We start from the raw sequence: 22,813 nt of genomic DNA, 5'->3' as shown, positions 1-22,813 counted from the left end.
TCCACCTCGACATGAGAGAGAACTTCTTTGCGCTGAGAGGGGCAGAGCACTGGAACAGGACTCCAGGTCGTGGAGTGTCCCTCTCTGCAGCCATTGCAAACCCACCCGGACCGGTTCCTGTGCCAGGGGCTCCGGGTGCCCCTGTCGCGGCAGGGGGGTTGCACTGGGAGATCTCAGAGCTCTCTTCCATCCCTGTCGATGCTGTGATTCCCTGAGCGGTGGCGAGCGGGGAGCGCGGCTCCCTCCCCTCAGAGCGCGACGGAAATGGCGCCGCGGGAGGAGCCGGGGCCGCCGCGGGGCCCGGCCCGGCCCGGCCCTGCCCGCGGGCGGGAGGCAGGCAGGCAGGGAGGCAGGGAGGGAGCCGGCCGCTCCTCTCTCCGCCCCCTCGCTCCTCTCCCCTCCCCCGCGCTCGTCTCTCCGCCCCAGCGCTCGGCCCTGGTGAGCCGCGCCGCCGCAGCCCCCGGACAGCCCAGCCTCGCACCGGCTCCAGCCGCCCCAGACCCGCAGCCGCCGCGGCCCTCCCGCCTCGCCCACATGGAGGATTACCACAAGCCCGACCAGCAGACGCTGCAGGCGCTGAAGGACACGGCCAACAGGCTCCGCATCAGCTCCATCAAGGCCACGACCGCGGCCGGCTCCGGGTGAGTGAGGGAGGCGGGCGTGCAGCCACCGAGCCCCGGCCGCGCACCGGAGCCGCGCTCCCGCATCCCGGCGCTTCATCCGGCCGCGCGATGGTGCTGGGAGGGGCCGTGCCGGGCCCCCGCTGCCCGGAGGCGCTGCGGTGCCCCGGGGGCAGAGCCCCCGCTCCCGCGTTCCGCTTCCCGCCCGCGGTGCGGGGATGCCCGGGCCCGGCCGTGCGGCCGCGGGAGGGGAGCGCGGGATGGGGAGCGGGCAGGGCGGATCGCACCGAGCCCCGCACCCCCGGAGCTGATGGATGCGGGGCTGGCACGTGTGGAAATGGCGGCCGGGGGCTCCGCGGGCAGAGCCCGCCCGGGCCGGGCCACGCCGGCCGCCGCTGCCGGCGGGTGTTGTGACTGGGAGAGAGGCTGGGAATGCTAAGTTGGTGCAGGACTGGAAACCAAAGAATTTGTGCCCGAGGCGCAAGCGGCTTCTTTTTCATTGCGTGCCCGTCAGTTGGAACTAATTCTGCACAGAATTTCAAGTGAGCCCAAGTGGGATTATCTGTGCAATGCCCGCGGTCTCCAATGGGCAGTTTATTCAGGCCTCTGGACAGGATTTAGTGTGGGCTCTGATGTGTGCAGATTCCAGGGTTATCCTTTCTTTGATCGTGCTTTACCTATGGAAAAAAAAAATCTCTGCAAACAATCCGCTTTTAGTCATGTAAAATTTTTCTGCTTGAAAAAGATATGAATGCTTGCATATAAAGTACTGGGCTTTTTTTGTTTTTCTTTTTTACATATATCCTGTCTTGTTGCAATTTCCTCCTTTGGACCTCTTTGAAACTAGATGCAGTGTTTAAAAAAAAATATCTGAAGGAATCCCTTGGATGCTGAGGTTTGTGTGAAGGAGGATGATGTGTAGAATATTACAAAGCTTCTTTGAATTGCCTTATAGTCCCCACCCTGTGCCTGGCATGAGCTGCCTCACATGGCTCCTGAAGCTGAACTTTACTCATTCGTTTGGAGACAGCAAATGAAAGTGCTGCTGTGGTTCTTCCTGTGAAATGGGGTGTTGGACGCGGGAAACCTCTCAGCAAGTCAGAGCAGTGCTTTTTTACAAATCTGTGTCTTGTTGGGTCCAGTCTGGAGAGAGAAGTATGGGATACACAACGATTCCCCTTTTAGTTCTTGATTTGTTTCACAGCTGCAGTGTATGGCATTACACAGGTCTGTGTAAAAGTGTAAATTGAAAAGTTGTGCTTTGTAGAGCTTGGGCTTCTGTGTTCAGCTTCCAGTAAGTATTTTAAGCAGACCACAGGGATGTGTGGTATCAGTTGTCTTATCAACAGGTAGAATTATTTCTCTGTTTTGTCTGATGTGCTGTTAAAGAATAAGGATCATACTACAGCCTCTGTTTCTCTTCCACGGTTCATGAAATCCACCAGTAAAATCATTCTCACCCTACTGATGAAGAAACAGTAAAAGTAGTTTTACTCAAGCTTTTTATTCCCTGGTTTATGTGTGCTAAAATACTGAGTACTTCTTGCACAAAGGCATTTCATTAATCCCTTTGGTTTATTCTGCCGCTGGAGTTGTGTAGTCTGAAATTATTACACAACCTGATAACAAGCAGATTATGAAAGATGGGTTCTTGAGAGAAGATTGTGTTGACAAGTAATATATTTTCTTAATAAGATTTGGTTGCTGAGATGATGGTGTAGTAACGTGCCACAGCATTCAGTCTGTTGAGGAGCTGTGCAAAGAATGTTTATTTCCAAAGCAGCTGTGCATTATGAATATGTTTTCCAAAAACTGGGACAGTGTGCTATGCTGTTGTGCACTGAGGATGGGAAAAGATGTTTGAATGCAAATTTAAACTGAAGCTTACAGTTAATTAAAAGAATGAATTGTCATGATGGCTTTGACTTTGTTAAGGAAATACAAATACAAATTAAGTGTTTGTTAAAGGTGTAGCTTGTAAAAACTGAAGGAAATACTTGCAATAAAAGCACTTCAGAAAAAACAGGACCTGTCTACTATTTTCAAGGAAGTAATTTCTGTGAACTGTGGCATGCATTGCAACACAAGTGGTGGTATGGTAGATATGTCACACCACTTCTTGCAGTCCTTACTTGTTTTACCTTCTGTTAAAGAAAGTACAGCCTTTGCCTGGACAAGAGCTAAGTCAGTCTGATCCTGAAGTTGCTCAAACACATCACTAAGTATTTCATCAGCTGCTGTGGAAAAATTCAGTGAACTGTAAAAAAAAAAAAAAAAGTGTTCAAAATGTCTTACGTGGGCAAAAAATTTGATTAGGTTAGTTGTAAAGATTGAACATACTTGCTTTGGGGCGTGGAAGAGGTTTTTCTTTTAGATAAGTAGTGCACACATTTCCACTGGAATGGGCAGAGTCTCTGCTGTAGCTGGTGATACATTTCTGCAGTTTTGAAACAGCATCTTGGCTTCCTAGAGCAGGATGGATACATTGTTAAAAGTGGAAGTTGCAAGAGTTTCTTAAGAGGCAGTTAAGTTTCATAATACGTGGTGTGATCACTTGTTGCAGATTTTTTTTATTCTTCAATTTTTTTCGGTTTTGACTCTGTGTTCCATTTTAGCTTTCCATCACTATCCTTTCTAGTTAAAATGTGTGGACATGTAGATGGAACAAATATCAGTTGATGCACAGCAATAAGAAACCCCCACAAAACAAGCTTGGAGCAATCATTTTACCCTTGCTTTGTGTGGCTCCAGGATTTTGGTGTCATAGTGTACTTTGGTTTCCTACAGAAGGACTGTGTTTCAAAGTTAAGATTTTTTTTGTTATTTCTGATAGTAGAAATTAATTTAATTACCCTGTAGTTTTAACTAGATTATTTTTTTTCTCTATTTTCAGATAATTTATTTAATGTTTCTACTTTTTTTTTTTTTTATTTCCACACGCTACCATTTTAGGTGGTTTAAAACTTTTTTAATCAAGACCAGGAGTTCATAGAAGTATGGTTAAGTATAAAGTTAATAAAATTAAAGGAATGAAAGCTTTAAACAAGCATGTAAGGCTTATTGATTAACTCAAATACATAAATATTTACTAATATGTTTGAACCATGGTTTAAAGCTAATTCTCTTGGTTCCCTGTGTGTGAGTACTTACTAAGGGATGGACACTAACCATCATTTGTATTTTGCTAGTGTTTTGCATGTTTTTATTCTATTTATTTTATTCTCTTATTACAGTTCTGTTGGGAATGTTGGGTGGGAAGGTTTATTACTATCAAAAGAAAACATTCTGATTAAAGTTCTAGTGAAAGTGTTGTCTAATCCTAACATGCATGGTAAATGTACATGTGGGAAACAAGTGACACTTTCATAGTCAGTTCGACCTGTTTTGCAAGTAGGATCAGATACTTTAAGAATATCCTGCTAAAGATGGAAAATAAATGTTGGTAGAAGAGAAAGTGAAATGAAACTGCATTTTCAACCTTCTTACTATTCATCATCCACTTTCCTGTACTTCAGTAGCAATGACTGATGTCAAGAATGATGCTGTTTACACCAGTAAAATCTGAAATATGCTATTTTCCACAGTGGGTAAAGGATCTTAAAGAGCCTCCTTTCCCCTTTTAAGCTTTATGGCAAGTGAAAAGCCAAGGCTGGTACTCCCAAGTGGTCAAGTGGTGCCACCCCTCCCAGGTGCATAAGAACCACAGTGATCATTACATAAATTACAGTAATGTAATGTAGATAAATAAAAGTAATTCTGTGACCTTCTATTGCACTTGGAATGAAATATATACCTTGTCATGGAATAACTCCATATTTGCTACTTGCATAACCTCTTCACATAACTTTATATTCACTTGTTGGTACTTTATGGCACAGTTGCCTGTGAAATGGGCCTGTGTATTCTTAAGGCAAGTTATAGTTGAAGTATGAATCCATGCTGCTGTTATCCCAGACAGTTCAATGGGAGAGACTATACCAGATACTTGAAAATGTTTGATAAACCAATTCATACAATATTTCAAACTTATAAAGATGTAAATGTAGAAAATGTTAGTTCTCCTCTTAGCCAAAGATCAAGCAATTTAGTATTTTACAATGTGTATCTGGGTTTTTACTGGAGACAGTAAATTTCCATATCCAGTTTCAGCAGAAGATGAAAACAAGAATTGCATTATTTAATGTCCTCTTTAGAAATCAGAATTATTATTCTGTCAGCTCTAATGTGGTACAATGAAATGGTTCCTAAGTTATACAATTATAAATGTTCCAGAACTCTCTGCAGAAGTTAATCTTGCATTACCAATCCCTGCATGTGCATCAGAGCCTGAACAAGTCCTGATGCCATGCTTTTAATTTCTCCACTCAGCGAGTGGCTCCAGTTCTGTGGAAAGCTGTCCTTGTTCCCTCTGCATCGGTGTGAAGTTCTGCCACCAGATAAATCAGTGGAGTCTGATTTCAGGCCCAGGCTGACATTGCCTGTGTCTGACTGTCCTGTGCTTCATCCACCCCTTCAGGTGGTGGTCCTTGGCATGGAGAAGGGAGAGCTCTAAAAGACAGGTCCTTGAGCTGTCAGCAGGGTCTGGACTGAACATCCACTTCAACCAGACCAGACTCCCTTTGTCTCAAAGTACAGCTGATTGGCACTGGGGGAGCAGCACAGGGGTGGCTCATCAAACACTTCAGATTTGTGTATTATAATGCTGAGGAGTTGGGGTCTGGTAAAGTGATACTTTAAAGATGCAGTCCTAAGCAAACTGTAACACAAGTGGTAATCTTGGCTCTTCTTGAATTGTAGCCACCCTACATCATGTTGCAGTGCAGCAGAGATTATGTCTGTGCTGTTTTTCCATACCATGAGGTACAAAGTGCAAGACCCCAGAAATGCCAGCAACGACCGGTTTGTTCTTTCAAAGGTAAATAAATAATTACTGGTTTTCTGTCCTGTTGCAGTCTGTAAGCAAAGAGCTGTCTGTCTGTATATTAAATTGACTTGTCTTCTTTGACTTGTGTGTGCATACACTTACATCCACACAGAAGTCTGTTGGAAATATTTGAGAGCCTGGAATTTGTCAGCTTCAGAAAGAAAGCTGGCTGAATTAAGTTGAAGCATAATTTAAAAACAGTTTTGAAAGGGTCTTTGTAATGTGTCCTGATAAGTCTTAACTCCACTATATTAAGTTGTTCTAATGTTAAATAATAAATATGATATTGTCTATATAATCTACCAGGATGCAATAAGGTCTGTTTTATTTTTCTAACGAGGCAGTTGCAGTTGGCTTTTTGCTCTCGTTAAATGCAGCCCTGCTGTTCTGCCTGCAGCCATGTCACAGTGGGCACTAATTCCTGCCAGCTTCTCAGGGAGCATTACATGAAACAAGGCAGGTTAGTGAGTAGTTTGTAGTTTGCATTCCCACTGTGCCAGTACAGTATTAAAGCCACTGTTACCTCTGAAGCCAGTGTGGGTCAGAAAACACTTAAACCCCAATCTGTGCTGGCTGTTAGTGTTTCTGTTCCCTTTTACATGGTGCCCTTGCAAATCACTGGGATAAATTGTTCATATGACATAAAGGCAGGTATGGGGGCCTTGAGAAAACATAAAACATGGCAAATGGTGTAAAACATGGCAGATGAGGTGCTCCAGTGATGCACATTCCATCTTTGAGTCAGAGTTCCTCAAGTGGTGGCTCGCAGTAGTGCTGTGTAGCCTGTGGTGAATGTCCTTGAGCTGGATGTAACTGTCTGCCAGTTTCTGGTGGCCACTCTGAAAGAAGGAATTGGGTGAGCAGCAAGCAGCTGATGCTGAGGTGGTGAAGCACTGAGACAGTCACCTCCTCATGTTTACTTTAGCTCTCTAATTAATCAGTGTTTCTATCCAGACTTGCTAAATGGCTTCAAACCTCTGCATGCTCTTTTGACTCCTTTTGACTCCAGGAGTGGAAGATGACTACTCCACAAAAGTCTGAGTGTACAAAGCTTAAAACTTTGCCTGTTGTCACCCATTGCATTCAACCTTGAATACATTGTTATTGAAGGAACTTCTAGCGAGATAACACTGCTCATCCTGCTGTAAGCAGGGGTGTGGGGAACTTGGAAACGAGCATCAGTGTGGATGTGTGCATTGTAAAACTGTTTAGTAACTCTGTGCCTTCCTAATGGGCACAAGAACCCAATTTCAGGGTTTGTCAGCTTTGTAGAGTTTTGTCTTGATAGTTGGGAATTGAGAAACTTGTATTTTGTTTACAATTTCTGTTTCTCTCTAGGGTCACGCAGCACCAATTTTATATTCTGTTTGGGCAGAGGCTGGCTTTCTACAAGAAGCAGAATTACTGAACTTGAGGAAAATTGATTCTGTCCTAGAAGGACACCCAGTGCCAGTGAGTGCTCATGATCTTTGATACGAAAGTATGTTTTCTGTGAAACAACCAGTGTATGTGTTTCACAGCAATTTTGACTGACAGCTGACCAGGAAAGATAAAGACTTCTAAGAAGGATGATGGCATTTATGGCTTCACAACTGAACTTGAACTGTATTTGAATGAGCATGTAAAAATGGCCTTTATTGTTGTAGTAAAGTTCCCCTACAGCCATGCATGGCAGTATTTTCCATTTTACAAATGTTTAGGTAAAGTTCCATCCAGGCTTTACCTGTCCTTTAAGCAGCTTTGAGGTATTTCAAGAGTTTACACCTAGTTTGGCCACCTCATTGGTCTTTCCATTCCCAGCCAGTTGCTTCAATTGATTCCTTTTTTACACAAAATCATGAATCCTTAACTGTTGCCACCCAAAGCATGGCTGAGAAATTCCATTCCCTCTCAGAGAGCCCAGTTAGCTCATGACAGTTACCATGAAGGAAACCTGCACTGCAGGGAAATCAGGGGTTCAAGGCAAGATTTAGAGGGACTTGCACATTGTTATGGCTGAGAAGCTGCATTTTGATGTATGTAGAACCATCTTTAGCACTGGAAATTACTTCCTCTATTTCATAGCTGTAAAGTAATTGTTGTCTTTTTATTCTCAGAGACAAGCCTTCACTGATGTGGCTACTGGATCCCTTGGGCAGGGTCTTGGTGCTGCTTGTGGAATGGCATACACTGGCAAATTCTTTGACAGAGCCAGGTAATTCCATTTTCATACTTCATGATTATAGGCATTTAATGGGAAAATTTTGTTAAAATACGATAGATAGATAGATAGATAGATAGATAGATAGATAGATAGATAGATTCTCCTTTATTCCATCCTCCATGCCTAAACCTGATTTTAAATTCAAGTTTTAAATGATAGATAATTACAAAGCTGTTGCCAGTGAAACTACCAAGGGTTTAAAGATTAGCAATAATTAGTGCATATGTGTGTTTCTTTTGTAACCTGACAGCATTGCAAGCTGATGTTCCTGAACAGAGAAGACAGGGAGTTGTTGGAGGAGCCTCTAACTTCCAGAGTAACTGATATCCATTTTGAGACTGGATGTGTCCATTTAGAAGGAAAGTGCAAGCTGGAGATGTCTGTTCAAAGTCAGATGACAAATAATGGAGAACGTTGGATAAGGAACTGTTATGGTAGATAATAGCACAATTGAATCATAAAGTAGGGCTCCAAAATGTTATCAGGAAGGCACTCAACTCCACAGAGATATAAATGACTGTTCCTGCCATTTGTTTTGTGCACAAGAAAAGAAGATATCTAAAGGCAAATCTGTATGAGGAGGAAAATAGCCTGATGTGGTTGATATATTTTATTTGACAGTTCTAGTACATCTGAGCATAGGCTGCCCAGTTAATGTGCCCTACACTTCACTAGCTTGAAATCATTTTTGTGAAAGATGACTTGCTGATTTTAATTGAGTTTAGCAGATGCTACGTGTGGAAAAAAATCTAACTAGTGCTTACATGACAAAAGGAAAAGGTGGTCTTGAGTGCAGCACTGGGGAGCAGCTTAAGTGCAAGGAGTTCACATTTAGCTGAAGGCAGGTGAGAATCAGATCAAAAGTCTGCTATAGCTTCACGTTGAGTAAAAAAAAAAAATCACTGGCAGCCATCTCGATTATTTTGTTTTAAAATTATATATTTGAAGGCTAATTTACTATTCTTTTTTTAATTGTAGTGGGTAATAAATTTCACAAATTTTGTCACCCAGAAAAAGAGTAGTATTAAAAGAAAAATGCTGTGGCTGAATTTGGTAGAGATGAGGCAGTAGTCCTGCTAACTGAGTTTTACCTAAATAAAAGGCTTCAGTGGCTGGAAAAATAGTCTACAAGTCATATCATGTTGGTTAATTTTTTCCTGAACTCTGAATTTGTTATGCAGCATGCTTTAATCCATAGCTGAGCTCATCCACAATTTAGAGTTTCCTGAAATTAATTCCTGTTGGTTGTCCTTCCAGAGGCTATGTGGGAGGAAGGAGGAAGCAGAGGTAACTGTCCCTGCATTGTTCAGGATCTTGCTGAGTCACAGTGACAGTGTTCAATGGGCCTGTTCAGTCAAGCCTTGCAGTGGAAGGCTTGAGACTTGACTTTTTTGAGACAAAGGTTTGGAAAGGAGTGCAGTGTTTCTCATCTTATTTTTCTAACATGTAAAAGCTCAGAACTATTTTAATTTGATTTGATTTGTCTAAGGTTACGTAACTTTAGCTGAGGTGAATGCATTAAACAATGGAAATTGAGTTTGGGATAGAAAAATGAAGTGAATTCTTACTATGAATTATTGGAGGAGTTTTGATTTAATAATGTTTATACATCAAACCTAATTTATTTTCATTTTTAATTTCTTCTAGCTATCGAGTGTACTGTCTGCTTGGAGATGGAGAGTTATCTGAAGGCTCTGTTTGGGAGGCAATGGCCTTTGCTGGCTTTTACAAGCTTGATAATCTTGTTGCTATATTTGATATTAATCGTCTTGGACAAAGTGACCCTGCTCCACTGCAGCATCACGTTGAAATCTACCAGAAACGCTGCGAGGCCTTCGGGTATGTGAGTGGGAGAAGTCCAGGATAATCTCTCATTTGAAAATGTATGTCTTATTTGTTTCTCAGAATTGTTCAAATGAGCTTTCAGCTCTAAAGGATTCCATCAGCAAGGAAGATGGTCTTTCATAATGCCTGATGTTGGCCGACTTCATGGCTGCAGCAGGAATATTAAAAGTGGCAAAACTTGTTGGTTTTAATGAAAAATAAGGACTGCTTGCACAGATAAACCTTCTAGGGATCTTAAAACTGTTTTCAACACATTAAATTCAGATTTTATAACTGTGACTATATATCCTATCAGAGCAAGTAGATCAGAAAAAAACAGCACTGAAAGTAAGAGAATTCTTTGTGTATTGGCTTTCATTTAGTTTCATGTTTCTATGCAGATGCAAAGTCCGTGCTAAAAAATTGTCAGATACAATAGAAACTAAATTATGCCAGAGTGTTTTGGGGTTTTTTAATCAACGTCTATTGTCAGTTTTCATCTTATTTCTAGATGTTTGATTTGCTCTTGTGATTAAAAAGGACCATTATATCTGAAGAAATGTAGGATAACTTAGTTATCTGTGGGCTGTGAATTTTGCTCCTAGCTGTTGATCCCCCTGTGACTCATTTTGCATTATACAAAAGCAGCTGTGCTATTTTTTATGGTCTCAAATAAAGGGTAGTTAGTGTTTCTGGCATACTTTGGGTTTCTTAAAAAGACACTGCACTGGAATGAAGTTAGTATTTGTTATTGTTATTGCTGACTACCAGAGAGTGTCACATGCTAAAACCCTTTAGAAACAGCTGATCTGTTTTTGTTCTTAGCTGGCATGCCATCATCGTGGATGGACACAGTGTGGAGGAGCTTTGCAAAGCCTTTGGCCAGGCCAAACATCAGCCAACAGCCATCATTGCAAAGACCTTTAAAGGCAAAGGCATATCAGGTAATCAAACAGTTACTGCTCTGCTTACACACATGGATGTGATGTGTACCTAGTGCTGCAGTAAAGGTTCCTGCACATCTGAGCAACAGCATGAAGAACGTTTTTCACCCTCTGTACCTCTCAGCAACATTATTGCTGACAAAATTGGCTTGGTCCTATCAAGTGAGGCGTGTGCCAGGCGTGGAGCGCTCTGTCCACGGGATGGAGCAAATGCACGCTCAGTGTGTCAAGGGTTGCCATGATTCCCTTTAGCCACAGCTTTTAGCAGCACTCTGCAAGCTTGCCTTTCTGACCAGATCAATATTTATAACAGCAGTGAATATCTTCATTCCTTTTCATTGAGTAAGCAAGCAAAGTTCATTTTTTGCAGTGACTGAGGGAAGAGCAGTGTATCATCCAGAGAGGTGATTTGGCTGGGCGATCAGTGCCAGGTGCACAGATAAGAGTCATCAGAAACTATTAAAATAAAGCTGTAAAACATCAGATCTTGTTTGAATTGGACACCTTGGTTAACTGCTGTTTCAAACTTAGAACTGTTTAGGTTTGTTTAAATAGAGCTGTTGAAATTTCATGGGAAATGTTCACACTGATTTACTGGTTGCTTCCTGACACACTTAGGTCTGTTAGGTGCAAATTTACAAATAATTTCAGTAGAAGATGCTGGGATTTTTCACAAGTTTGGAATATATGTAATTTGATTATGTAAAATTCCTCCTATTTGTTTAAATATGTCTGTCTTAATGTAATTGAATATTACTGTAATTGTTCAAGGAATTTCTTCCTTGGAAGAAGATACTGGACTGTCATACTCCACTGCACCTTTATCCGGATAAAATCTGCAGCTAAAAACCTAAATCATTTTTATACTTTTCTTACTTGTAATGTGATTTTAAATACACAGGTGTTGAAGATAAAGAAAGCTGGCATGGAAAGCCCCTTCCAAAAAATATGGCTGAACAGGTCATTCAGGAAATAGATGACAGAATCCAAAACAAGAAAAAGCTTTCTCCAGCCCTTCCAGAAGAAGATGCACCTATAGTAAATATTAGAAACATTAAGATGCCATCTCCACCAACTTACAAAGTGGGAGAAAAGGTATTCCCTTCTTTTTCACTGCTGGTCAGATATTTCAAAGTGTGAGACTGTTTAACTGAATGGCAGGAGGTTTTGTGTTATCCCTTGCCACAGTTGCAGCTACCCACCTCTTCTCAGTAGGCAGACACCTATTTCTGTGGTGTGACACAGACAGTCAACTTGCTGGGTATCGGAAGGGTATATAAATATATTAAAATATGGAGATTCAAATCACTTTTCTTCATCTCATGATCATTATCAATTTTCTAAACTACTTTATGTGCCTTTGAAATTGAAGAAACTCCATGAGGTTCAGTGAATTTCCAAGATTGGAAAGCAAGGTTTTAAATATTTCCTATCAGGATTGGTGGCGAGTTGCCAATTTCAGCACAGATGTAATTTCCAGCTTTTGATTTTCTAAGGCTTGGTTGTGGGTTTGTTTACTCTTCTGTGTGTCACCCTTCTCATACGTACTTTTGATACTGCTATCACTTGAAAACAGTAAAATGGGGGGGGGGAAAGAAAAAGCCTCTAGAAAGCAGCAAGTTACAGCAGCCCTGCTGTGCTTTCCTTTTGCAGTGGGCCACCCGCAAGGCTTATGGGGTCGCACTTGCAAAACTGGGCCACGCCAACGATCGAGTGATTGCTCTGGATGGCGACACAAAGAACTCCACCTTCTCAGAGCTCTTCAAGAAGGAGCATCCCAGTCGCTACATTGAGTGCTACATTGCTGAGCAGAATATGGTAACTGCTCCCTTGGGTTCATTGATCAGTATGACCACTCAGTGTGAGTCCCCTTAGAGTGGGGGTCTAATACCTGCTTTTCAAATAAATGTGAGGTAATTGTAGCAAAAACCCATTTAGGAACCTTGTTCTAATTTCCATTTTGGAAAGAAGGGCCCTTTTATAACATTATGCCATTATACCATACTTAAATACCAGTCCAAATAACACAGGTAAATCCATTCCCTCTTACTAATGATGATTTTTCTCTGCTGGAGATAGCAAGACCACATCCATTGGACTGAGAATGTAAGCCTTTGATCCAGGAGAAGAAAGAGGGGGATAAGTCTTAAAAATCTTTGAATGGCTGCTTTAAGCAGATAAAGAAAAGAAGCTGCCAGTAAGAGTCAACAATAACAGCTGGCAGGTGAAGCATGGAGCAGAGGAGATGCAGGAGAATAGATACTGGGAGGGTGAGTTGCCTCCTTTCCTTTCTGGAAACACCAGCAATTAGAAGAAGGACTAAACAGAGACTTTATAATCTGCGTTGAGAGCTTCTTGCTAAATTTTTAGGGCAAGATGATGTCCTGGAAACCACTGCTAAATGAGGAATTCACTATTCTTGTCCAATATCCCCCTTTCAGGTGAGCATTGCAGTTGGTTGTGCCACTCGTGACAGGACTGTTGCTTTTGCCAGCACCTTTGCCACCTTCTTCACGCGGGCGTTTGACCAGATCCGCATGGCTGCCATCTCCGACAGCAACATCAACCTCTGCGGCTCCCACTGCGGGGTTTCCATCGGTAAGGGCCCCCACAGCTTCCTAGCAGCAGTCCCTATCCACTCAGGGATAAGTGTCTGGCAGCCAGATGGATCCTGCTCTGCAGAGGCAAGCTGCACTATGGCTGGGGTGCTGTAACAGTGGCAGCAGTGATAGGAGGAAGTCGTATTTGCAAATCCACTTTTATTGTATTTAGAAAGAATGAGAAAAATTTCAAGCTGTCATCAGCTTGTTTTTCCTCTCTGGCCTGATGAAAATAGGACTTTTCCCTACAAGCTTTTCTACTGTACAAGTAAATATTGAGATAAAGGGATTGGACTGAAACTGGGGAGTTTATGTTCCATTTCATGTTTTCAGCTGATGTCTTCTGTGGAGAGAATAGTTATGTGCTTACTGTACCTTTGTTTCCCAGTCTCTTAAATGAGAAACTAATGACACTGTTCTTGCACAGATGCTCTTGTCCATCAGTCTCAAAGTCACTTTATAGAGATCACACATTTGAAATAACTTCAATTTATCCCAGTATTTTTTACTACTGAAATTGTTAATACAGTGATTTAAAAAATCCAAAACCTCTTACATACTGATGAAATAGGAACTGTGAAGCTGTTACATAATTCAGAAAACTGAATCATAGAAAGATTTGAGAAGGGATCTTAAAGGTCATCTCCTTCCAACATCTCCCACTAGACTAGGTTGCTCAAAGTCAGGCAGGACTTACCCTTGGCTGTCTTGAATCACCTCCCTCTCCCCATGTGCCTCAGTACAGTTTCTAGGAGGTTCTGTTCCAGCATCTTCCCAGGCACAGAGTGGTAGTTGGTAGTTCCCAGGATTCTCTTTTTCCCTTTTTAAAATTGGGTACAGTGTTTCCCTTTTTCGAATCACTGGGGACTCCACCTGGTACTGCTGTGACTTTTCACGGGGAGTGTCTTGGTAGCTATGTCAGCCAATTCGGACTCTGGGACACATCTGGTCAGCTCCCTCTTGTATGTTGAGGTTCCTCAGGAGGTCACAAGCCTGATCTGCTGTGGTTTAATCCCAGCTGCCCACCAAGTATCACCCAACCACTCACACACCCCCTGTCCCTGCAGGACTGGGAGGAGAATCAGAAAAAAGCATGTGAGTTAAGGACAGTTTAATAAATGAAACAAAGTAAAACATATTACTAATAATAATAATTGGAATTATAAAAATAAACTCTGAAAAACAAGCACAATACAATTTCTCAACACCCACTGACCAATGCCCAGCCTGTCCCTGAGCTGTAGCCAGCTCCCCCCCAGTTTATATGCCAAGCATGGCATTCTGTGGTATGGAATATCTCTGTGGCCAACTTGGGTCAGCTGTCTGGATCATCGTCCCTCCCAGCTTTTTGTCCATCTCCTCACTGGCAGAGCATGAGGACACAGAAATTCCTTGATTTAGGATAACACCACACAGCAACAACCAAACCATTGGTGTGTTATCAACGCTATCAGCATTCTCATCCTAAATCCAAACCACACCACTGTGCCAGCTAAGAAAAAAATGAACTATCCCAGCCAAAGCCAGGATATCTTACAGCAGAAGGAGCTTTGCTCACCCAGGCTCTGTCCTGCAGTCCATCCACCTGAGAGGTGTGGGAAAAGGGTTTGCCAGTGGAGACCAGGCAGCAGAGCCAGCATATCTCAGACCAGCTGGGTAAGGGCTCTCGCCAGCAGAGCCTTCTCTGGTCCTGGCTTCCCACCGTAACTGTTCAGAACATGTCAGATCATAGTGGGGTTGATTTTGGTTTGAAGGAAGAAGAGAATTTTCATTTTTATCTGAAATGCATAGACATGACCCATGAAAACAGGAACAGACTTGCACACCAAGAAGAAAAATGCAAGTAGACATTCATGCTTGAAAAACTAGTAGGTATTTCTAGGGAAAGCAAAAGAGAGGGAGAGCTGACAGGGGTAGTAAATTAATGCTCTCTGCATACTTCAGTTTTTCAGTTAATTTAATAGTTTTGGCTGGCAGTAAGGTTTGGAGGAGAGTTGGATTTTTTAAATATTTTTTTTATTTGTTTGAAACAAAATAGTTAATTTGATCTGTAATATTGGTAAAGATTTAAAAATGCTTCATAAACACATGTAATCTCATCCCAAACCTCAAACTGAACTTGTGGCACTGCAGTTCTCTGGAGCAGAGTCTGTATGTAATGTGTATGTAGATTATGGCTTTTTGTATGTAATTAAGGCAGGGATTCTATTAGAAGCCTCTTATTAAAATCAGTCCTTCCACCTTCAGACTTTTAGCAAGCAAGGTGTTGGTGCAAAAGCCAATTAGGTTTGGTCTTTACTGATTTAAGAAGATAAAACTCTTTTGGGTTACCTGAATTGTCTCCTAGAACCACACTTCCAAGTTCCAATTTTCAGCACACAAAATACTCTGCTGGGAGCTGTGACTGTGAAGTGCAGGCTTGGATTTATAAAATTGTTTGCGGTACAAATCTCATTCAAGCCTCAAATTGATTTTCAAAAAAGAAGTTCAACCCAAAGTTTTGCAACTTATATAAAGAATTATATAAAGATTTATATGATGTTACTGTAGCTTTTGCAACTTATACAAAGAGTTATAAAGAAAATTATTCAGAGAAATCCTTTAGCACTTAAAAAATTCAATTTTAAATAAAGGGTATGAATGAAGCATACTTCCTATTAGAACTTTGGGCCTGCATGGAATTCCAAATCTGCATGGAATTCAGAATCCAGTCTGGATCTGTGGTGAAAATTGAACTTTCATGTATGCAGTTCTAGGTAGACCTAGACTTCTGCTGCACTGAAATTTGAACTCATTACATTTATGAGAAATAGCTATCACAATGACCTCTGAACTTGTACTAAGTTCACTCCTGGACCAATAGTTGCTGATGGACCGAAACATTAAACAAGTTTTAAGGTCATAAGAGAACAATAGAAAAAAATATTTTTCAAACTGAACATATATGAAAATAGATCATAGTGTACATATGTCAAAAATAGAATATCAGTTGTTTAGTCTGGTTTATATCCTGGACATTTGCTATTGTTCATATTAAGCACTTCTGTTATTAAGCTATAAATATAGATTTTGCAGGTGTAATTGAGAATCATACTTTCATTTGATCTGTGGTATTCCAAAACCATATAAATTGGGATTTTCATAAAGACTTGGGGCCAGACTCAACTTGGTGCTAGTTACTAAAGTTACTCTGAATTGAACTGAGGAGCTTTGAATGTCAGTGGTATTGGCACCTCCATAGCAAAAGCAAGAAAAGCATGAGTGACTCTCTACCTTGGATAAGATTCAGATTCAGGATATTAAAATTATCATCTGATAATTTTATTCTTCATAATTTAATTTTCCTTCTTTGTCTCCATTCTGTGGGTGCATTTTAGAAAAGGAAAATGCCCACTGGATCCCTCTCATTCAGAGTGCAAACATTCAGAAACCGTAATGTTGAGAGGGTTTTTTCATGTCATGATTGAAAGCTGAGAGACTTCCTCTTCCTGGTCTGTGCTTACTCTATTGGCAATGTGCAGTGGCAGAGTTCAATGATTGATCTCTTTAACGTGTTTAAAGTTCTTCAGAATTTTGTGCTGCTCTTAGGAAAATATTCTCCTCGTTCCTCGTGAACTCGTCCTTCTTGAATAACAGGTAGCGGGTGCATGTGGGAAGGCTCTTTGCCCTGCTGCTGCAGGCTGTGACATGAGTGGATTCAGAGCTCTGTGCATGGTTGGTTTGGAGCAGTGCCATTCCCAAAGCTCCGTTACATAAGGTCACTGGGGGCGGGGGGTGTTGTGGTGGTTGTTTCTTTAACCATGGAAAATCATGGCACCCAGCACGTGTCCTGGCCAACAGCTCATTTGCATAGATCTGCAGTTTATGCCATGAGGTGCTTGAGTTGTTGAATTAACAACACAGATGCCCTATTGCTCCTTAAAAGACCTTTTTATGGTATTAAAAAATACATACATACCCTTCATTTAATCTTGAAATCAGCCTAAGAATTTGAGAGTAGTTGTACCAATTGCACTCTCCATTTCTAATGGGACATATGCAATTCTCCTTCCACATTTCCAGCAGTTTAAATCTGAAGTAACACCTATTGATAAGTATAAATTTTGCCTCAGGACATGTAAATCTGAAGATGTTCAGATATCTTGTGACCCTCTTTCTGTATCTGTACCCTTCCTATTTGGTTGTATTCCTTTTGTGTTGTTTTATTGTTATACTTTATTTCCTATTTTTTCTTTTTAATCCCAGTTCTCTTTCTTTTTAGTCTCTTTCTATCCTTATTTACTGTTTAGATGGTTCCAAGTTTAAGGAGAAGATGATTCTTTTCTCAAGCAGGTAGACTTGCATGTCGTGTGTGTGCCTGATTTTATCCTTTTCTCCTTTTTTGCCTGGTTTACGTTGAACCTCACTTCTGTATTGAGTGATTGTCAAAACTGTGCACTTGCTCTTTTGTAACCCTGCTTTCATTCTTTCAGGTGAGGATGGGCCATCTCAGATGGGACTGGAGGATCTGTGCATGTTCCGGGCTATTCCCAACTCCACTGTGTTTTACCCCAGTGATGCTGTAGCCACTGAAAAAGCAGTGGAAATAGCTGCCAACACCAAGGTTTGCATCAGTGTTTCTGAGCCAGAGGATAATTCTGTCTTTTGTACTATTATTGTTGCTTCTGGCATGTTTCTTGCATGTCTGAACCCACGTAAATTCTTCCCGAGGCTCCAGCAGGGCAGTGGGATGTTTTCTTAGCAAGGAAAGGTTGCAGACATTCTGTCCAGGCTAGTGCAGAATGAACAGTCTGGAATGCTGTGGGCCAGATTTGGGGAGATGTAAATGACTACGCAAGTGCAGTTTGAATCTATATTGGAGTAAGGATAACTCCCTTAAGTCTTTAGCAAACCTTAAAGTGTCCTAGTACCTTATCTCTGGGGTCAAACTTGAAGCTGGATATGGAAAGATAAATTTCTGTATTGAGGATTTAGGTCAGTATTTTCCTTGGCTGCCATAAGTTTCTCTTGAGAAGGGAGCAAATTATCTGAAAAAAATTCAGTCTTGCTACTACAGGTTTTCAGTGAAGGAGTGTGGAAATTTGGTGTGTAACAAATGTGATGAGTGGTCTATGGAAAAAAATATGGAACATGGGGAAAGGAGTGGGAAGAAGAGATTAAACTACAAGTTTGCTACTTCTTCTGGAAGGGCATCTGAACTTAAACTGATGGAAAGCCTTTTTTTCCTTGCTTTCAACCCAGCATTCTTCTCTAATTTAAAACTGAGAGTAAAAGTTACACATGTCTGGTAAGGTTCCAAGAGTAATTAACTCAAGTAGGATTCTCCATCTCCACAAGAGAACCAAAAGAGAAATAAGTATCTTGGAATCAAAAAGGAAACTGTAAGTTTTCAGTGTGCTTTAAGAGGAGGTGAAGTGTTTTGTACTGTTTGAAGCAACCAGCTGCCACAAAGGACTAATGGGAATTGGTGGGGCAGAGTTTGCTTATAAGAACCAGAGGCAACATAGGAGGGTGAACATCAGATAAATAGAAAAAGTCGTTTTGCTGTATTTTTTTAATAGGATTTATCAACTAGAATGTCAATACTTCTCTGTTTTCTTAACTTCTAATATGTTTACCTCGGAAACAGGGTATTTGTTTCATCAGAACCAGTCGTCCTGAAAACCCTGTCATTTACAACAACAATGAGGACTTCCATATTGGACAGGCAAAGGTAAATACTGCACAGAAAAACAGAAAAAATATGCAGTGTTCCTTTTGTAAAAGCCCTTTTCCCTCCAAACTATTGCAAAGATTTGATCTTTTCATTAAAATATCTAGAAATGTAAAAAAAAAAACCCAGTAAGATTGTGTTACAAACACATGGACATGTTTTCTTGCAGGTGATTTTGAAGAGTAAGGATGACCAAGTGACTGTGATTGGAGCAGGAGTCACTCTGCATGAAGCACTGGCTGCAGCAGAGCAGCTGAGAAAAGGTGGGGCTTTTTTCCTTTTTGTCATGTAACAGGAAAAAAATCAATGCCAGTCAGCCTAACTGCTCACCCTTTGTACCAGTAAACATTAATTACACTGCTCAGACAGCTAGTCAGGCACCTGTTAGCTGATACAGCACAATACTGCATGCAGCTGCCAGTCTTCCCTCATGGAGGAGTTGGCTTAGCAGCATGAGTAGCCATGAAAATTGACAACAGATCACATTGAGATCTCCTTAGAATTGCTGATCTGCGATAGTGCCCTGTGGGCAGAGGCTTGGGGACAGTGTGTGAGAAGCAGGAGTGGCACCTGGTCTGGCTGGGTCACCTGTGTGTGCCTGTGGGCACCTGGCCCTGGACTGGGCTCACTGCTGACCTGGGTTCCTTTGAATGCAGCAGCTCTGAGCTAGCCTGGGAGGAGCACAAATCTGTCAGTGCTCAAGTCACTGACATCTCACAGCAATGGTAATCCTTCAATGAAATAAGAGAAAGAAACCACCAGAAACCCATCTGTAAATCGGGGGCCTCTGCTGAGGAAGAGATTACAAATAGCAGGAGATAATACAGTAATGCTGCCTGTGGCTTATGGGGAGCTTTGTGTGCAGCATCTGGGTGGACTGACACTTTGTCATGACCTTGAGTCACCAGGCTTAGGACATTTTGAAAGTTGTATTCTCAGAACCACTGTTATTTTTCTCCATTTATAGTGCTTTACAATGCGCTGCTGATCTTGAAGTCTGAATAATCATCTCTGGAGAGATAATCCCATAGTGCAGAGAAAGGGTCTAATACCCAAAATGTATTGGCCACTAAAGAGCCTTCAGTCACAAAACTGACAATGGGGCCCCTTCATGTGTAGGAAGGAGTTGGCCCAGTGTTCAACCAGGCAGGACTAGAGAGAACCTCACATAATTGCTATTCTTTATAAACAATTGCCATTTGTGTGCTGCTTTAATGAGCCATCTGGGCCTGCCTTATGAGGGCAGGGCAGATCTGGGGTTTGGTGTCAACCAACCTTAAAGGTGCCCTGGTTGGGCAGCTCAGACAGACACACCTGAGAGGTGGCAGCCTGCAGTAAAGAAAGAATTCAGAATGCCACATCAAAGAATCAGGTGGAAATTGCACTTGGCTTGACAATAAAGGTAAAATAAAGCTCTGGGGAAAAAAATATTACAATTGACTGTCTGAGTAAGGAGGATTTCCTGGTGACTGAATTCTCTCTTACCTGGGGAAAGCCAGTTAGATGACTGATTTGCTGATGGGTACTCCTGGTAACCTTGAGTCACTCATCCAAGCCTCCTCCATCATCTGTGAATAAATGGGTATCACTATTCCACAAGGTGTGTGGAGAAAAAATACATATAAAAATTAGGGTTGGCTGGGTTCTGTGGTAGATAAGCCATTGGTACAGGGAGTTCATGTGGGCAGTTCTCTTAATGGTCACAGCCATTGCCTGTTGCAATTCATTGTTGCAAATAATTTTCATTTATTTATGCAGAAAAAACCTACATCCGTGTGATTGATCCCTTCACTATAAAGCCCCTGGATAAGAAGACAATACTTGAAAATGCAAGAGCAACCAAGGGCAGAATCATCACTGTTGAGGATCATTACCATGAAGGTGAGCAGGGTCTGGGAGGTCACAGCCCTCAGAGGCTGGAAGCTCCCAGCTTCTGGCCTGACAGAGGAGTATGGGACCTGATGTTGTCATCCTGTTAAAGCAAAAGAAAGATTTCAGCTTTTTTTTGGTGCTGTTAAGATTATAAAGTGACACTGAGAGTTGAAAGGTTCCTAAGATGTAAGGGGTGATCGGGGCTGCCTTTCAGATTAACTTGGCCTTGTGTGCCCTTTGTATGCTTGGTCCAAGTGAAGCCTGGATTCATTAGTGCCCAGTGAAATTGTAAATTTCTGCTGTGCTGCAGGGGTTCTGCTCAGTCTGAAAGGCTGTACAGCAGGTGTAAAATTGCAAGAGAGACCATTGCTGTGTAGGCTTAAGTATTCCATGTGCCCAAAAGCTTGGCTCCAGCTCCAGGTTGCTTGAAATCAGATGTCTTGGGCAGTTTCCACAGTTTTTCCACAGTTACTCTGGGATGAATTCCTCCCTTTTCCTTCTCTACCATCATAAATATCTACTGACAGAAATTAGTAGATATAGTTATGAGAATATTATCCTAATTAAAGGTGAGCATCACTCTTGCCAGGTACCTGAAGGTAGCTGGTTCTACTCTAAGTGAGTACCCACCATGCTTTTGTCCCAGTCTATGGATGGTGACCGATCACTGAACCTCATAATTTTCTAGCTTAGTGTTCAGCTCTGGACAAGTATTTTACTGCAGGTTTGCATGACAGAGAGTCTTAACTGTGAGGTGCTGACCAGGGGTTTTGTGCAGGCACAGTGCCACGTGGTGCAGGCAGGAGAGGTGTCTGTGCATTAGAACCCCGAGTGCATTGCAGGCCCCATCACACTGATCTCACCAGCTGCATCCACAGAGGTGCCTCTGGCTGCAGGCTGTTTGGTTAGATCCCACCATGCCTGGAGCTCTGGACAGCTTCTCTGGCTGAAGGGAAACACTAAGGTGCCTCTTCTACCAGGTCTCACAGCACATGTTTTTGATACAAGTCCTGTTTTCTTCCCTAGTAGTTCTGCTCCCAGTGTCTCTCCTGCCTCCGTGCAGTTCCCGTTGCATCCTTTGTCCCTGTGACCGACAGTGAGTCAGAGCTGAGCTCTGAGCAAAGGTTGTGAACACATTACATAACGCAGAGAGGTGCCCAGCAGCACGTACAGGCACTGTGAAAAGATGGAGCTCTGAAGTGCTGCTGAGATTGGTTGGAATTTCAGCGCCTTAAGTACACTTGTAAATGCTCCTCAGCCAAAGTGTATTTTTAAACCTGGTTCCTGGTGGCTGATGCCGAGGTGGTGAGAGCTTGCTGACAGTCCTGTGCCTGTGAGAGGCAGGTGTGTCCTGCTGCTGATGGCTGAGTACTTCAGAAATGGCAGCCCGCTTGTCCTCAGAATGCCTTTGATACAGGACAGGGTTTTCATTTCACAGTTAGCCCACTCAGACAAGTGTGATTGGTGTTTTCCTGAGGCTGGGAATGGAGGCTGTAAGTTGCAGGCCCCTTTGCTCAGACACACACACAGCAGGATGCTCCTGCCTGGGCGCTCCATCAGTGCCGTGCCTGCCCTCTCTCCACAGGTGGCATTGGCGAAGCCGTGTGTGCTGCTGTCATGGGTGAGCCCGGTGTCACCGTCACTCGCCTGGCTGTGTCCCACGTGCCCCGCAGCGGGAAGCCAGCTGAGCTGCTGAGGATGTTTGGCATTGACAAGGATGCCATCATGCAGGCGGTGAGGGCAGCTGTGTCCAAATCCAGGAACGCGGAGTAGCTGGAAGCGTCTCGCGCTGTGTAACGGAAGAGCTGCGTTCGGAGAGGTTAAGGCAGGCAAAGGTGCTTTATGTAGAGAGGTCTAATAAAAATACCAGCTTAAAAAACCTTCTGGGGTTTGAGCTCTTCTTTTCTCTGTGGGGTTTGGTGTTGTGGGGTAATACCTGCATGTTTAGAGTCCCTCCTATCTGCATTGCCTCCAACCATTTAAAGGCAAGGGGGCAGTACCCAATGTGCTGGCTGATGCTGAAGTGGAATGAGATGTTCCAGGTCCTGGGCAACCAACGGGGAGGTGGGGCCCAGCAGATCCCTGGGCTCAGGCAGGACATGCTGAATGGCAG

General features: G+C 42.6%; 1 protein-coding gene across 1 annotated transcript; it reads left to right on the top strand.

Moving 5' to 3' along the window:
- Nucleotides 1–409: 409 nt before the first annotated feature.
- On the top strand, nucleotides 410–22,580 carry TKT (transketolase). Its single transcript, XM_058845477.1, has 14 exons — nucleotides 410–641; nucleotides 5,418–5,535; nucleotides 6,883–6,996; nucleotides 7,641–7,738; nucleotides 9,395–9,586; nucleotides 10,397–10,515; nucleotides 11,417–11,610; nucleotides 12,169–12,333; nucleotides 12,957–13,113; nucleotides 17,588–17,718; nucleotides 18,745–18,828; nucleotides 18,998–19,091; nucleotides 20,587–20,709; nucleotides 22,286–22,580. The coding sequence occupies exons 1-14, from the start codon at nucleotides 535–537 to the stop codon at nucleotides 22,471–22,473; spliced, it is 1,884 nt and encodes a 627-aa protein (XP_058701460.1). The 5' UTR covers nucleotides 410–534; the 3' UTR covers nucleotides 22,474–22,580.
- The last annotated feature ends 233 nt before the right edge of the window (nucleotides 22,581–22,813 follow it).

This window comes from Poecile atricapillus, chromosome 9 (genome assembly GCF_030490865.1).
Source record: "Poecile atricapillus isolate bPoeAtr1 chromosome 9, bPoeAtr1.hap1, whole genome shotgun sequence".
NCBI lineage: Eukaryota > Metazoa > Chordata > Aves > Passeriformes > Paridae > Poecile > Poecile atricapillus.
The sequence above is the reverse complement of the archived record's forward strand: the minus strand, read 5'-3'. Positions and strand labels throughout refer to the sequence as shown.

Excerpts from the sequence above, each read along its gene's own strand:
- TKT (XM_058845477.1), top strand. The coding sequence starts at position 535 with ATGGAGGATTACCACAAGCCCGACCAGCAGACGCTGCAGGCGCTGAAG. Across the intron at positions 9,587-10,396 it reads AAACGCTGCGAGGCCTTCGG|CTGGCATGCCATCATCGTGG; the intron begins GTATGTGAGTGG and ends TTTTGTTCTTAG. Across the intron at positions 13,114-17,587 it reads CCACTGCGGGGTTTCCATCG|GTGAGGATGGGCCATCTCAG; the intron begins GTAAGGGCCCCC and ends TCATTCTTTCAG.